General features: G+C 51.8%; 2 protein-coding genes across 3 annotated transcripts; one reads left to right on the top strand and one right to left on the bottom strand.

Annotated features, from left to right (window-relative positions):
- Positions 1-4526: 4526 nt before the first annotated feature.
- On the top strand, positions 4527-8581 carry kxd1 (KxDL motif containing 1). Its single transcript, XM_007898908.2, has 5 exons — positions 4527-4733; positions 5701-5815; positions 6284-6436; positions 7810-7856; positions 8243-8581. The coding sequence occupies exons 2-5, from the start codon at positions 5721-5723 to the stop codon at positions 8515-8517; spliced, it is 570 nt and encodes a 189-aa protein (XP_007897099.1). The 5' UTR covers positions 4527-4733; positions 5701-5720; the 3' UTR covers positions 8518-8581.
- A 1784-nt stretch (positions 8582-10365) lies between these two features.
- Positions 10366-14086, bottom strand: LOC103182053 (protein S100-A1). 2 transcript variants are annotated; one of them, XM_007898906.2, is made up of 3 exons: positions 14022-14086; positions 12279-12479; positions 10366-10680 (listed from the first exon to the last, which is right to left on the bottom strand). In XM_007898906.2, exons 2-3 carry the CDS (start codon positions 12438-12440, stop codon positions 10507-10509), a joined length of 336 nt encoding a protein of 111 aa, XP_007897097.1. In that variant the 5' UTR covers positions 12441-12479; positions 14022-14086; the 3' UTR covers positions 10366-10506. The 2 variants fall into 2 exon arrangements, with proteins under 2 accessions (XP_007897097.1, XP_007897098.1); XM_007898907.2 differs by having other exon boundaries at positions 14030-14079.
- Between the last annotated feature and the right edge of the window lie 573 nt (positions 14087-14659).

The raw sequence follows: 14659 nt of genomic DNA, 5'->3' as shown, positions 1-14659 counted from the left end.
CCACCCACCCAGTCCACGCTCCGCGTGTGGCACGTTGTGCGACACCTGCAATATGGCGCCCAGAACGAATGAACGCAGCGCCCCGTGTGGCTCAAGCGGGTGACTGTACCCCACCCGGCACAGCACGGAGCCACACATCAGCTGTCCTCAGGGGCAGTGCCCCAGCTTTGTGTTAAATGCGAGGGTTATTATTTTACCTCAAGCCTTTCGCACGGTTGAGATACTGCGAAGTGTAGTGACTGTGCTGTGATGCAGCTAGATGCTCTGGCCTGTTTTGTGTGTGCGTGTGCGCGCGTCGGGGTGAGGGGGGGTTGGGGGAAAGAGAGAGAGAGAGTTTCTAGTTGGAGACTCTTCAAAGTTTGCTGGTCATAACTTTTGAGCAACGTTTTCCATAGGCGTTTGGGTTACGAGTCCCATTGATGTAAGTCTCTGCTTCGTTCTCTTCACGGTGTCCGTGTTGTGTGTGGAGAGGGTGTTGTTCCTTTCTCTCTCTCTCTCTCACTCTCTCTCCGACCAAACTGCACGGTACACAAATGAACGAGGGGTGGGGGAGAAGGGGTGAGGAGGGGGGAGAATCAGCAGATACAGAGCACAAACGTGTTTCATTGTGACCGACCTTTCCCTATGCCCTTTCTCTCTGGCGTCTCATTCTTTTGCTGAAGCTCCTAAACGGTTCGAGCAAACCCTCCCTCCTCTTTGAGGATATTTATTCCTAGTTTCTAAGGTATTAACGAGTTAATTCCGCCTCCCAACAAAACGTATAACCACTAAGTCAGCCTCTTATCGAAAGAACAAAACTCTGCCGTGCGTTACGTGTTTTATTAAATCGACGTCCGCGCAGTTTATAACCTGCAGAAAAAAGCACAACAATGTTTCCCGAGGGCTTTATTCCTGAAACCACTAGTGTTTTTTTTTTTTTTGCAAAGTTTTAGTACAATCTTTAGGCGACCGTTTATTCCGTTACCTAAGCTTGTTGGAGCTCTCGATTGTAAGAATTTGTAGTGTTGTGTGTTTCTCGGAACGGAGAAAAATAAATAAAACTCCGCGTTTATGTACTCTTCTTGTCTCTGTCCCGAATCCGTGACCGTCCCACGCCTTGGGGCGTTCTCCTGACGTGACCAGTGCTGTGTAAATGTCATTTGTTGTTTCAGTCCAATCTCAGAAAGCCCAAATATAAAGCAGACACTCTCCTCGGCTCTCGCTTGACAGTGATCGATCAAATCGATCAATAACCTATAACCGAAAGGAGAGCAGACGTGCACAGAGAGAGAGAGAGAGAGAAAGAGAGATCGTTGCAATAAGGATGGGCAGAGAGGTTCAGCCTCACCGAAATTACAGGCTAATTATTTAACAACGTAATTAAATTTTTTATTAGATTCCCGTAAATTATGCAAGCGTAGCCGAGTGCATGGTAACAGCGGCCTATAAAATACTAATAATGGCAGGAGATAAATAATGGCAGGGTGGAAATTGTTTAATATATTTCCTTCTCTTCCCCCCCCCCACCCCGACCCCCATATCTGTCGCAGAATCACACTGTTCACTGTCCAGTCTAAGAGAAAGATAGAAACAGGGGTAGGTCATTCAGCCCCTCGAGCCTGTACCAAGAGAATGGTTGATCTGTACCTCAAATCCAATTACCCATCTTTGCCCCATATCCCTCGATCCCCTGAACTAACAAATATCTCAGTCTTGAAAATACGAACGGATCGAGCCAGAATCCACAGCTCTTTGGAGGAGGGAGGGAGGGAGAGTTGTAGATTTCCACTACCCCTTTGTGTGGAAAAACTGCCTCGTGATTTCACTCTGTGGTTTGGCACAGCATTAGACACATCGCGTATGGAAGAATTAAAGACTTTGTTTCTGAGTAATGTTGCTGAGGGTTTAACATCACAGACTTCTTTAATAAAATCTCCAGGGTGTACGCAGGGAATTCATACAGTCCAGAAGGAGGCTATTTGGCCCATTGAAAGAGCTACCAATTCATCCCACTCCCCCCCCCCCCCCCCCCCGCTCTTTCCCCACAGCCTTGCAATTTTTTTTCCTTTCCAAGTACCTATCCAATTCCCTTTTGGAAATAATTATCCAATCTCAATTCAGTCGTATCCTTCAAACTGGATTATTACGGATTATTTCCATTAATTGGAGGTATGGATTTTGCTTTCATTCTCTCTTCTGAAAATCCCGGCTACACTGGATACAGTAAGTGGATTGACTGTATTTTGTGGGTGAAATGCTGCAGTCAATTTGCGCTCAGCAACATCCCGCAAACAGCCAAGGAGTGAGTGGTCGACCCAAATATTCAGTAACTTCAACCAATCTAATACTATAGCCAACTGATGGTCTCACAAACCGAGAGTCCTGCTCTCGTGCCCTGTGGCGTAGCCTTGGAGTCTGCTCCCTCGAGTTGACAACTGATATTTACACGGCATCTTTCGTGTCGGGAGGACGTCCCAAGCCGCTGGACGGACCGGAGCTGGGCGTTGGGATCAGGAGGGGTGGAGGGCAGGGAGGGTAGGAGGGTAGCCGAAAAAGGTGCGGTGGAAGAGGAGGGTCTTGAGATGGAGCCTTGATGGAGGCAAGGGAGGGAGCAAGGCAAATAGCTTGACACTCCAAGTGCCAATGCTCTAGTTGTTTGGTTCTGGGCAATGAACAGAATAAAACCGACTTATTCTATTGAGCCCACTTTTAACAGATGATCTGAGAACAGAGGAACCAAAGACACCCCAACAACTTATGGTTTGAAAATTCTTTTACTTCATACGAAATGTTAAATTTGTCGGTTAAATTATCGCCACACGGCAACACTAAGTTAATCCCACGCGTAAGTGTTTGTATTGAAGTAATAAATCGACTATTGTTCAGTCCATAAACCGTACGAATCTCGCTTCTTTGATGGAATCATTTGGTAGAATTCACAAACAGAAGGCAAAGGAAAAAGTCTGTTGCTTCAGACCAGAAATATCTTGTTTGGGTTTGTTTATTGCGAAGTCGTAGTTGAATCTTCAATGGTGTACAGCTGAGCTGTGTACTTTACTCAACAACCGTTATACGTTGTTATTCCTCTCTTCCCGTTAGTTTTCGAATGATTTCAGACATTCTGGAGGTTCTGCAGTCTTGCTTCCTTCGTCCTGAAATTGTTGTTAAACTTGATTTGCTACAGAGAACATCTTCAACGCAAACATGAATTTGTTATGAAAAACATCTTTAAGAAACTTCAGCTGCAGTAAACACGTCCCTTGAGATTTTTCAAGCCCACATCGTTGTTTTTAACCGGGAATCAGAATGGTGTTCTATTCCACACAAACATTAAACATTAAATAATGCTTTCGACTACATGGGTCAACATGTACCTTCACAATTTCAGTTCTGAAGCGAGATCACAATGTGCAGCTAACGAACCTATTTCCACTCTCCATCTTCCCCGGCCCCCCGGGGGGGTGGGGGGGGGGGTGGGTGGGGGGGAAACTGGTGTCTTGGGTTACGATCTCAGTACAGCTGTCCTATGGGGTAGTGTCAAGGGACAAACACACACACACACACACAGAGAAAATAATAATTCAACCCACGCTCAGGTGGTGATCGCCCTGTGATCAACTCGATTAGAAAATGTTCGCAAGACACCCGGACGTTTTCAGAGTTCCTGAGTGATTCATTTTATAAATATATATATATAATATACAGTAAACTCCTGATAACAAGACCCTGGCTTAGCTTATCATCATCATCATCGTCGTCATTTGTGGAGTCCGGCAGCTCAGAGGTTAGAGCGCTCGCCTTGCAAGTGAGACACCCGGGTTCAATTCCGGGCGAGGGGGTGGGTGGGGGGGGGGGTCAAAACCTTGGGCGAGTTTCCTTACTCCGCGCACCTAGTAATAATCCCTCCAAAAAACAAAAACAAAACAATAAGAAATCGGTCGTTTTCTATCCACGGCTGCGTGCGGGACACCCCCCACACCACACCCCACCCCCCGCACCACACCCCACCCCCCGCACCACACCCCACCCCCCACACCACACCCCACCCCCCGCACCACACACCCCCCACACCACACCCCACCCCCCGCACCACCCACACCCCCCGCACCACACACCCCCCACACCACACCCCACCCCCCGCACCACACACCCCCCCCACACCCCCCCCCACATGCCCCACACCACACCCCCGCGAGTTGGAGTGACGAGTTATCAGGAGTGTACAGCAATAACCCCCACAGCTCCGCCCCCCCGGTCCCTGACGCCCCGCCCCCTGCCCCTGACGCTCCGCCCCCCGGTCCCTGACGCCCCGCCCCCTGCCGCTGACGCTCCGCCCCCGGTCCCTGACGCCCCGCCCCCTGCCCCTGACGCTCCGCCCCCCGGTCCCTGACGCCCCGCCCCCCGGTCCCTGACGCCCCGCCCCCCGGTCCCTGACGCCCCGCCCTCCGCGCTCTCTGGCGGCCTCTGGTGGCGGCGCCGCGGGTACGACACCCCCGGGGGGGGGGGCGGGGTCTGCGCATGCGCAGTGCGTCCTCCCCGTCCCTCAGGCCTACGCGGGGCCGGGAAGCCTCGGCCTGGGAGTAGCAGCCGCGCGGCCCTCAATCCCCAACCCCCCCCCCACCACCCCCCGGGGAGGGAGGGGGTGTGAGCGGCGGCGGCGGCGGAGCGGCAGCAGTTGGAACCGGCGGCCGTTCGTGTGTCTCTCTCCCTCTGACGGTCACAGTCCGCGTCGGTCACAGCAACAGCAGCAGCAGGTGATCAGCTCAGCGCATAGTCACACAATACTACACAATAATGCACAATAATGCACAATAATATGTCACTATAACATCATATACCGATCCTCTCTCTGTGTGTCACAGCCGCAGGCGATCAGCTTCACCCAGAGATTAGTTATACAATAATACACCACAATATACAATACTATATAATAATATACAATAATATGTGATAATCTACAACAATATACAACAATACAATACTAATGTACCATAATATTTCACTATGATATAATGTACTGATCCTCTCTGTGTGTCACAGCCGCAGGTGAATCAGCTTCACTTTGTGAGAAGGTTTATATAATAATATACAATAATATACAACAATAATGCGCAGAAATAATATACCCCACAATATGTTTATATCATATATTCCGTTGCAATGTAATTAGTGTAATGACGATGGCTATTATTATTATTATTATTATAAACTGGTGTTTATTGCATCGTGGAGACGCCTCAAAGCGCTTCACGGGATTCTCTGTACAGTGTAGTGACTGTGTGTTTCTGTCGGTTTACGCACAGCCATGAAACGAGTGGCCATTTCTATCCGAGGGAATTGTTGCCCAGGACACTGGGAGAGACAAACTGCTTCCCTTCTCTTTTCGAGTAGAGCCGAGGGGAATCCTTGCCTCCCCGGCTCTCGTGCCGAAACCCCGGCAGGTTTCCCCGGTGTCGGTATCCTGGCCAACAATCCCCCCCCCCCCCCCCCCCACCACCACCATCCGGCAAAATAATGCGATCGTTGAGGCCTCTGATGGGCCAAACAGTGGACTCCTGTCCTGCGCTGTAGGTTCCTGTGAATCTAAAGCTGTTTTGTGGGACGTTGGGCGGGGCGTTGGCCGCCAAAATGTACAGTCACTACACTGATCAGCGATTACCCGCGCAGCGCGTTTGAGACCCGCTATAACAATAGCCACTCTGCGCTTCTGACACCCAACAGGTCGGGATTCAGGGGGAGAGATGGAGGCAACGGCGTCCGGAGTGTTTTGCAGCAGGATGATGAGCATGGTGAACCGGGAGGACGTCAACGCCATCGTCCAGGCCCAGAGACACATGTAAGTGGAGTCCTGCGGCTCAGCGGTTAGAGCCTCTCGCCTCACAAGCGAGAGGACCCGGGTTCGATCCCCGGGTCAGGGAGAAACCTTCGGCAAGTCTCCCTACTCCAAACGCCCCCCGTTTACCCAGCAGTAAGGAGGAGCCCGGTTGTGAGTCGATTCGGCTGCCGGGTTACACCCACAAAACACACCGTCAATTCACTTCACGGTATATTCTGTGAAGCGCTTTGAGGTTATGTGTTGTGGGCGAAACAGGTGCCGTCAGGTGTGACCGCAGAGGACTTCGAGGTGAAGATAAGAATCTTTAAAAGGAGCTGGAGTGGGGGGCGTGGGGTGTGGGGGCGCGGAGGCTAAGAAGAAAGTTATCTCTCTCACCGCCGAGACGGGCTTGATGGGCCGAAATGGAAGTATAATTAATTAATTGTACGACATTGCCACGCTAACCTTTTGGCCTCCGTGACCTCTCAGGCTGGACAGGTTTGAGAAGACCAACGAAATGCTGCTGAACTTTAACGGCCTGTCGAGTGCGCGCCTGCACCAGATGACGGAACGCTACCAGCACCACACCCGCACGCTGGTGGAGATGAAAAAGGATCTCGATAGTATATTCCGGCGGATAAGGTACGGCGTGGGGCGAGACTCCGGACTGAGGGGGGGGTGGATTGTCGTTAGGTTCAGGGTGTGAGGGGATAATGGGGCAAAGGTGGGTATGTGTAGAGTCCTGTAGCTTAGCGGTTAGAGCAATCGCCTCACAGGCGGAGAGGACCTGGGTAAATGGAGTTCAGTTACAGATCAGCCACGAAGTAAATAGAATGGCGGAACAGGCTTGAGAGGCTGAATGGCCTCCTCCTGTTCCTGTGATTCGGATTTAACAAGGAGTGAGCAAGTGGGGGAGGAGGGGGGGGAGGAGCACGGGGCTCTGGGGAGTGAGAAGCAGCAGGAGCGGAAGGCCTTCCTGGAGCGGAGAGCTGATAATGGCTCAACTGTTGGCCTTTTGGCCTTTAATTTTTTTGCCCGCGGTTTTCTCCCGTTTGTCTGGTCAGCAGCAGTACTGCTCTCTGCCCCTGGAGGGCGGTGGCGCTCCACTCGGGTAGAGAGCAGCCGCTCCAACGCCTTTTGTCAATGAAAGGACAGAAGCGTTTAACCTGCATGTCTGTCGGTCAGTCTGTCTGTTGGTCAGTCGATTGCCTTGGGTGACTGTCAGTGGGGGACTGTGTGGCTGCATCTGTCACTGAACCTAACCATCGTACGTAGAGTCAGTGGTGAGAGCACTCGCCTCGCAAGCGAGCGACCGGGGTTCGATTCCCGGGCGGGTCAGGGCAAAACATTGGGCAAGTTTCCTTAAATCCTCACACACGCCTCTGTTTGTTGAGCAGTAAGTAGGAACCCGGTTGTTAGTCGATTGGTGGATCGCTGTTCCGAGGATAATAATCCTTTTAAAAAAAAATAATTTGGCTACTTCAATGTGTGTGGGACGCTGCTGTCCCCAACTGACTGCCGGGTTTCACCCACAAGTGTACAGTCAATTCTCTTTACAGTATATTCTGTGAAGCGCTTTGAGACGTCGAGAAGATGTGAAAAGCGCTACATCAAATGCAAGGATTATTGTTATTATTATTGACGGCAAGTGGGGAAAGATGTTCAGGAAACGACAACAATAAATTACACTTGCGTAGCTCCTTTTACGTCGGGAAGAGGTCCCAAAGCGCTGAATGGTGAAACAAATCGTTAAAATAGAGTGTCTGAAGCTCAATTTAGAAGCATTACACCTGTTCCAGACAGTTTAGCAGATCTCAGCTAATCCCATTATCGTTGCTGTTTCTCCGAACTCCTCATTACCATTGATTCCCTGATATCGTCCAGTTATGTAGACAAACTCGGGCTAATAGTCATATGAGGTGCTACTGAAATACAAGCTTGTTCGTTCGGGAACCTGACCACACGGCAGACCCTAAATCGCTTGATTATAACCTCGGTGTGTTTTTTGCCTACAGGACTCTGAAGGGGAAACTTGCCAAGCAGTACCCAGAAGCTTTCAGCAGTAAGTATACGCGGCCTTTTGTCTTTATTGTGCGTGCAGCCCAGTGCCTGTCATAAGGGACGTGCATCACTTAGCCAAGTCAATGAGCGATCGCTGAGCTGGGAGGGGAAGAAGGACTGGGCGGCTACTTACTGCTGGTAAACAGAGGTGTGTGTGTGTGTCTACGTCGGTGGAGTAAGGAAACTTGCCTAAGGTTTCGCCCTGTCCAGCCCGGGAATCCATACCCCGGCTTGCAAGGCGAGCGAGTTAACCGCTACGCTATGGGACTTCTTACCTGTGGGCTGATGTGTGCTGTCAGTGACGTGGCTCTCTGTCTCTCTCTCTAACCCTCTCCGTCCCCTCCTCCCTCTCTCTCTCTCTCCTCCCTCTCTCTCTTGTGTGGGCAGGTGTACACGAATCTCCCATGTCTGAAGACGAGGATTTTGAGCCGTTGCCCAGGAACTCGCTGGTGCTGTCAACTGCTTCATGTCCGAGCTCGGAGTCCAGTGACACGAGTCCCACGCTGCTCTCCACCGGGGCGAGTGGGGACTCGGAGGACGCCTCCCACGGCCCCCCAGATCTCCCCATCATCAACGGACAGATCAGCGGCCGCCGGCAACCACAGCAGCTCCCCCCCACACGGGATCGGGGGAGAACAGAGATTAACCTGGGATCGGGGTAAACAAATAACCTTCACGACAACTCCCCACCACCCCCTCCCCCTCACACCCCCACCTTCCCCTCACACCCCCATCCTCCCCTCACACACACTCCCCTCACACCCCCACCCTCTCCCCCCCCCCTCACACCCCCAGAATAGGAGGAGCAGAAAGTGACTGTGAGCTGCCTCGTATTTCCTCACCTGGTGTTTCCTCACGTGTCTGGCCTTGTAGACATGAAAAATCACAGCTCAGAGAGAAACACAATGATCCTGGGATCGGTGTGCTGCTTACCCCCCCCCCCCACAACCCCCAACCCCCTCCCACAACCCCCAATCCCAACCCCCCTCCACACACGTACACACGCACCAACACACACACAGCAGTACACACACCAATACACACACCAATAACCCTTCTCCCCCTGTATCGTGCTTTTGTTTGAGGATGGAAACCCAGGGCTTTGGGGCCGGTGGGGTTGAGGGGTAGAGTTGCTGGGCGGGCGGGCGTGGTGGGGGAGGTTGGGGGAGAGAGGGGTGAACCCGGCCCAGTTGAACACACTGGGAAGTTGGTTCAACCCCACCCACACTGTTCGCAAAGGTAAATTCAACCTCCCTTCACGCTTCTCATCCATGTGCCCCCCCCACCACCCCCAAACCCAGGGATCAGGACATTCCCACCATTACCCTCTCTCTACGCCCCCCATAGTTCTTCCCCTCTTCCCCCCCCCGCCCCCACATTCACTGGCTCAAGAAATCCTGGCCAAGGCTACCCATTGCTCGTGAGTGCAAGGCTGTGGGATGGGTGGGAGAGTGTGTGTGGGTGTGGTGTTGCGATTGGTGGGTTGGGGGGGTAAGGGTATACGGGTGGGATTGCCACAGTGCAATGCATATTCATCGCGAACCGCAATCTCCAACATGCTGGTGTTCGGGCAGTGGGGTTGGGGAAGGAGAGGGGGGTGGGGGTGAAGCTGAATTTTGAAATGTATGATTTTTTTTTCATTGACTCATTAAAGTCAGGATTCTGGTCGGCGATTTAACCTGTTGTGTGCCGCTCGTGACTTTCTTTTGAGGTGTGGATGTACCGGTTACTCCACAGGGCGCCCCCCCCCATACAGTTTGTGTCAGCCGTGATATTGTTTGTGCGATGCAGGAGAACCCTGTTATAGGGCTGTCTCCCTCTCCAGCCCCCCCCCACCCAACAGAACGGCTCTGCTGTGGGCCCACCTCCCACAGGAAGCCTGGTACATCCGGCCTTCACCAGACGTCTTCCTAAGCTACAAAATGTCCGACTTTCTGTGGCACCAGATCACAGGGAGTGGCATCGGCAGAGATGGGAAGTTGGCTATTGGATCCAGTCAACTGCGTTACGGTAGGATTTCCCTGCGCTTTGCCCTACGTTTATAGAATGGACAATTATTAGAAAGCACTGTGGGGTGTTAGCAACCCTGAGTGGGGGGGGCTCTAGATTCTTATAGAACCCACAAGCTGTGCCTTCGGAGGCTCTTCTAAGCTTGTGCTGTATAGAGTTGGAGGTGGGGAGGAGGGGGTTGGAAACGACAGCAAATGTAAGGATTATTATTGGCTTCCGTCACCTCCCCATCCCCGCTTGCTGGTCGTCCAACCCCACCCCCGTTGTGAAGCTGACCGATGTTGTGCCCTTACGTGAAGGGCATGAAGCAAATGCAAGTTGTCGTCGTCGTTTTAGCCGCTCATTGGCAGCTCTCGGCTTCCTGTTCCCCGAGCGCACCCATTCCTCCCACTTCCCGTCCCGGAGCTTCTCTGTCGTCCGCGCCCCCCCCACTTGTGCGTTCGGACGGTTTAACAGGTTTTTAAGAACGGGGGCGTAAAGCAAGACAGACAGACACGGGATTGCTCCTTGGGGGCCATTTTATTCATTACAAAACAAAAGTATTTTAACACGGAGCTGCTTGGTGCAGTTAGGATGCCAATACTTGGCGTCGATCCCTCCCACCCCCTCCAACTTTTTCTCTCTCCCTGGACTTGTTCTGCTCATTGTTTGGTCTGGCTAGTCAAGCGTTTGTGCTCTTTAATAAGTAGGCGATCATTGCAGGATTTGGTGAGACCAGCGACCAAGGACAGGAACTCTTCGAAGGCCACCAGCCCGTCCCCGTCGAAATCCAAGTCTTTAAACACATTGTCGATGGCCTTTTGGTTGTTGTGGTGCTGTTGGATAATCGGAGAGAGAGAGAGAGAGTGAAGGAAGTGCCTTGGTTAGGTTAGGTGCATATCTGTCAGTCAGTCGTTGCAATAATACTTTACATTTACTATAGCGCCTTCGAGACGTCTCGAAGTGCTTCACAGAATACACTGTAAAGTGAATCGACTGTAACCACTTAGCTGTGGATGTGCGGTGGATATCGATGCAGTTGTGGCCTTATTGTATCTTGTGAAACCTCTCCCTATCGTTAAAATCTATGAACATCTCTCCCAGCTCTTAAGTCTGGCATAATAGATGAGGGATGGAAGCTTTAAATCTTCCAGCGCCCTGCTCGGCCTCTGTGAGTGAGTCCGCTGAGCACTTTGACATGTACTTAATGGGAAAAGGCATCATGTGGCTGCGAGATGTGACTAAGTGGCATAGAACTGAGTTTATTGCATTCCTCCTCCCCGCTCCCTCTTGCTCGCGGCCTGACTCCTGCAGTGGGGCCAGCCTGACATCAGTCAGGAACAGTGACAGGAAAAAGCCACTCCTTTCTCCAACCTCCACTGTTCTTCCTGTGAATGTTTTTCCTGACCTCACAGTCTAGGCTAACCCTCGTCTAACTCCACTGCCTCTCTTCCCCCCCCCCCCCACCCCCAACCGGACACCCACCTCCCACCCATCCCTTTGCCTCCCTCCCCTGTCCCTCCCTCTCTCCTCAGCTCCGCTCAACTCGACACTGAACAGATGAGAAAGGAACCCAGGACAGGGTATGATTCATCGAATGAACTCTCCGAACCAACCGTGGAGCTGTTCCAGGCAACAAAAAAAAACACACACACATAGCGAAGCTTCTGGGAGGGAAGGGCCAAGAAAACAGAACTACTTTGTTTGGTTTCCGTTGGTAACCAGCAGACAGGCAAACCAGCCGTGCTGACTCAGTCCAGGGTTTGGCAGAAAGGTCCCCTCCCTACAGCCGCTCCCGTCTGACTCCTTCACTCATTCCTTACAAGACTTGAGGCACTCCCGAGACGCTGCCCAGAGTGAATGGCGCTCATGTTGTATTCCTCTGCCTCCCCAGTGCAAAATTGTTTTAGATCATTTTTAATCCCTCCATTTTTGCCCCCATCTTTCCCCATCATCTGGTCATTGCTAAAGACCTTTCCCTTCCCCTTCTAGGTTACCCCCTCTCCCCCCCAGCTCAGGGTCATGCTCCACCACTGTCGAGCGCTCCGAGGCGCCGCCCTGGATGAGTGGACGCTTTGTAAATGTTACAGTAACGCTCTGTTGGGTGATTTGAGTGGAGGAGGGAGGGAGGTGGGGTGGGTGGGGGGGAGGTGGGTGGTGGGTTGGCAGTTGCCCCTCTAGAGAGGGAACAACGTTAGCTGCTAAGGTTGTCCCCACTGTCACACACATCAATAATAATAGTAATAATCCTTGCATTTTATATAACGCCTTTTCACATCATCAAGACGTCCCCAAGTGCTTCACACAATGTACTGTAATGTGTAGTGACTGTGTGTTTTGTGGGTGAAACGTGGCAGCCGATTGCTAAATGGCCAACCCAAAGCCCCATTCCAATCTCAGCCCCCTCCCCACCCTGGCTCAGGGCCACTGTTACCTGCATGAGTGTGGTCAGTTGCTCGTCCATCAGCTTCCTGAGCTGCTGCTTGTTCAGAGTCTGTTTCATTTGGTCCTTCTGGGAGTACTGGCCAAAGACGTCGATCAGATGCTCCATGGCCATCTCCAGGGGGGAAGGGACAATGCACGCTGTACTCGTCATTGCTGGCTCGAGGATCGCTGCTCACGGGTCACTGAACGGCTGTGGGGCAAAATGGGATCAGAGAAACAACAACAACAACAATAATCCTTGCTATTCGATACGGCGCCTTATCACGTCTTCGAGACGTCTCAATGCGCTTCACGCAAATATACTGTCAAGCGAATCGACTGACGGTGGATTTACGGGAAGGCACCCTCTGTAGGGAGGGGCGCGGCGGTGGAGAGATTCGAAACGAGGATCAGTTTGGCCAGAGATACTGACACGGACAGCACATACGCCCCATCTCAGCACAGACAGTTTGCAGACTCAAAAGAACAAGGCAGATAACCCGACCGCACCCTTTTTATTTGCTTTAGAGGTACAACCCCCTCCCATTTCTGCCCCCAGACCCCAAATTACCACCAAACACCAAATCAGTCCTAGTTGCAAAAGGGCTTCAAATTAAGGGCGGGGTGGGGGGTGGGGGGGGACTGGATTAATCCCAAATAAACACGATTTTTAGAAAATAAAGTCAAAAACAATTATCGGTCATGAAGAGTGAGAGACAGAGAAAAAAACCAGGGCGGAAGGTGGTTGACGAGAGAGGGATCTTTCAGCGAGATCACTTTTAAACACGGGACACAAACACAGTCGCTAAACTTGGCAGTAAATCACGCGCTTTGAGGCGTTAAACGTTCGATCAAACCGCGGGCAGAGAGGCAATACGAAGCGTGGGCCGGTCAGCGACATTGCACCGCTCCCTGTAACGTCGTACTGAACCGCTTTTGCTCAGACCGCAAGACGCTGAGTAACATTTGGCGTTCGCTATCGTGTCTGGTCGCTCAAAGCGTCTTTGCGGGATTGACTGTCAGGTGTAGTGACTGTGCATCTGCAGGCGAACGTGAAACTGACAAGACGGAAGTGGGGAAGATTTAACTAACCAACTAACCAATTAATAACTAACTAACTAACCAACTAACTAACTAACCAACTAACTGAACTGCCTTTGCCCCCTCCCCCCCACCACCCCTTACAGTCTTGTGACTGAGCCCCAATACAGTAAGAACAGGGACTGACCGTTCCTCAGAGAGTTTAGAGTTAAGTCGCAGAATAAAGCAAAACACAGCGGAGAGAGTTTGGGGTAATAGAGGAGCAGCAAAAAATGTGTGTTCCGAGAAATTCAGAACATACATCATCAACTTTAATAAAGACACACACACACATACACACGAACACATACACACATATACACATATACACATAGACACACACATACACACATATACACACATACATATACACACACACACACATATACACATAGACACACACACACACATATATACATATACACATAGACACATACATACATACATATATACACACATACATATACACATACACATATACACACATATACACACACATATACACTTAAAACCTTCACTATCCCATTACAAAGCACAATCACAAGTTTGTACAAAAGGCAAAGGATGTGATCAGACAATGTCTCAGGTTATTGTTTTGAATAAGTTATTTTTTTACCAAAAAAAACCCCCCAACAAATACTATAATAACCGAAGGCGCTTCCACACTCCGCACCTTCTCACCTGTGGGGTCCGCAGCGCAGAGAGAGAGAGGGACAGACACTGCGCCTTTGATGTCGCTCTGAGCTCTCACTTATAACTGCGCTCCTCCCTGAGCACTGCCCCCGGACCGCGGCTCTCACCGCTGATTGGAGTCCCTCTCACTCTCCCCAACCGCACAGCGCTCAGAGCCACAGGAATTTGCGCAGCCCCACCCCACCCCATCCCCCCCCCACCCCATCCCACCCCAACACCCCCCCCACCCCAACACAGCCCCCCACCCCCCTCTTCCACCCCCCCCCAACACCCCACCCTCCACCCCACCCCAACACAGCCCCCCCCAACTCAGCCCCCACCCCCCAACACCCCCCACCCCAACACAGCCCCCTCCACCCCCCCCAACCCCCCAACACCCCCACCCCAACACAGCCCCCCTCCACACCCCCCAACCCCCCCAACACCCCCCACCCCAACACAGCCCCCGACCCACCCCCCCCAGCCCTCAGCCCCCCCAACCCCATCACAGCCCCAACCCTCAGCCCCCCATCTGTGTGTGTATATGTGTGTATCTGTGTATGTATCTCTGTGTGTATCTGTGTGTGTGTATGTGTGTATCTGTGTATATGTGTATCTGTCTGTGTGTATCTGTGTGTG

The sequence above is a fragment of the Callorhinchus milii genome, unplaced genomic scaffold, assembly GCF_018977255.1.
Source record: "Callorhinchus milii isolate IMCB2004 unplaced genomic scaffold, IMCB_Cmil_1.0 Scaffold21, whole genome shotgun sequence".
Lineage (NCBI taxonomy): Eukaryota > Metazoa > Chordata > Chondrichthyes > Chimaeriformes > Callorhinchidae > Callorhinchus > Callorhinchus milii.
The sequence above is the reverse complement of the archived record's forward strand: the minus strand, read 5'-3'. Positions and strand labels throughout refer to the sequence as shown.

What these genes read in the sequence shown, in the direction of transcription:
- kxd1 (XM_007898908.2), top strand. Translation starts at nt 5,721, where the DNA reads ATGGAGGCAACGGCGTCCGGAGTGTTTTGCAGCAGGATGATGAGCATG. An exon ending in GTCCAGGCCCAGAGACACAT is followed by an intron (nt 5,816 to 6,283) that starts GTAAGTGGAGTC and finishes GTGACCTCTCAG; the next exon opens with GCTGGACAGGTTTGAGAAGA. An exon ending in GTACCCAGAAGCTTTCAGCA is followed by an intron (nt 7,857 to 8,242) that starts GTAAGTATACGC and finishes TTGTGTGGGCAG; the next exon opens with GTGTACACGAATCTCCCATG.
- LOC103182053 (XM_007898906.2), bottom strand. Translation starts at nt 12,440, where the DNA reads ATGACGAGTACAGCGTGCATTGTCCCTTCCCCCCTGGAGATGGCCATG. An exon ending in AACTGACCACACTCATGCAG is followed by an intron (nt 10,681 to 12,278) that starts GTAACAGTGGCC and finishes ATTATCCAACAG; the next exon opens with CACCACAACAACCAAAAGGC.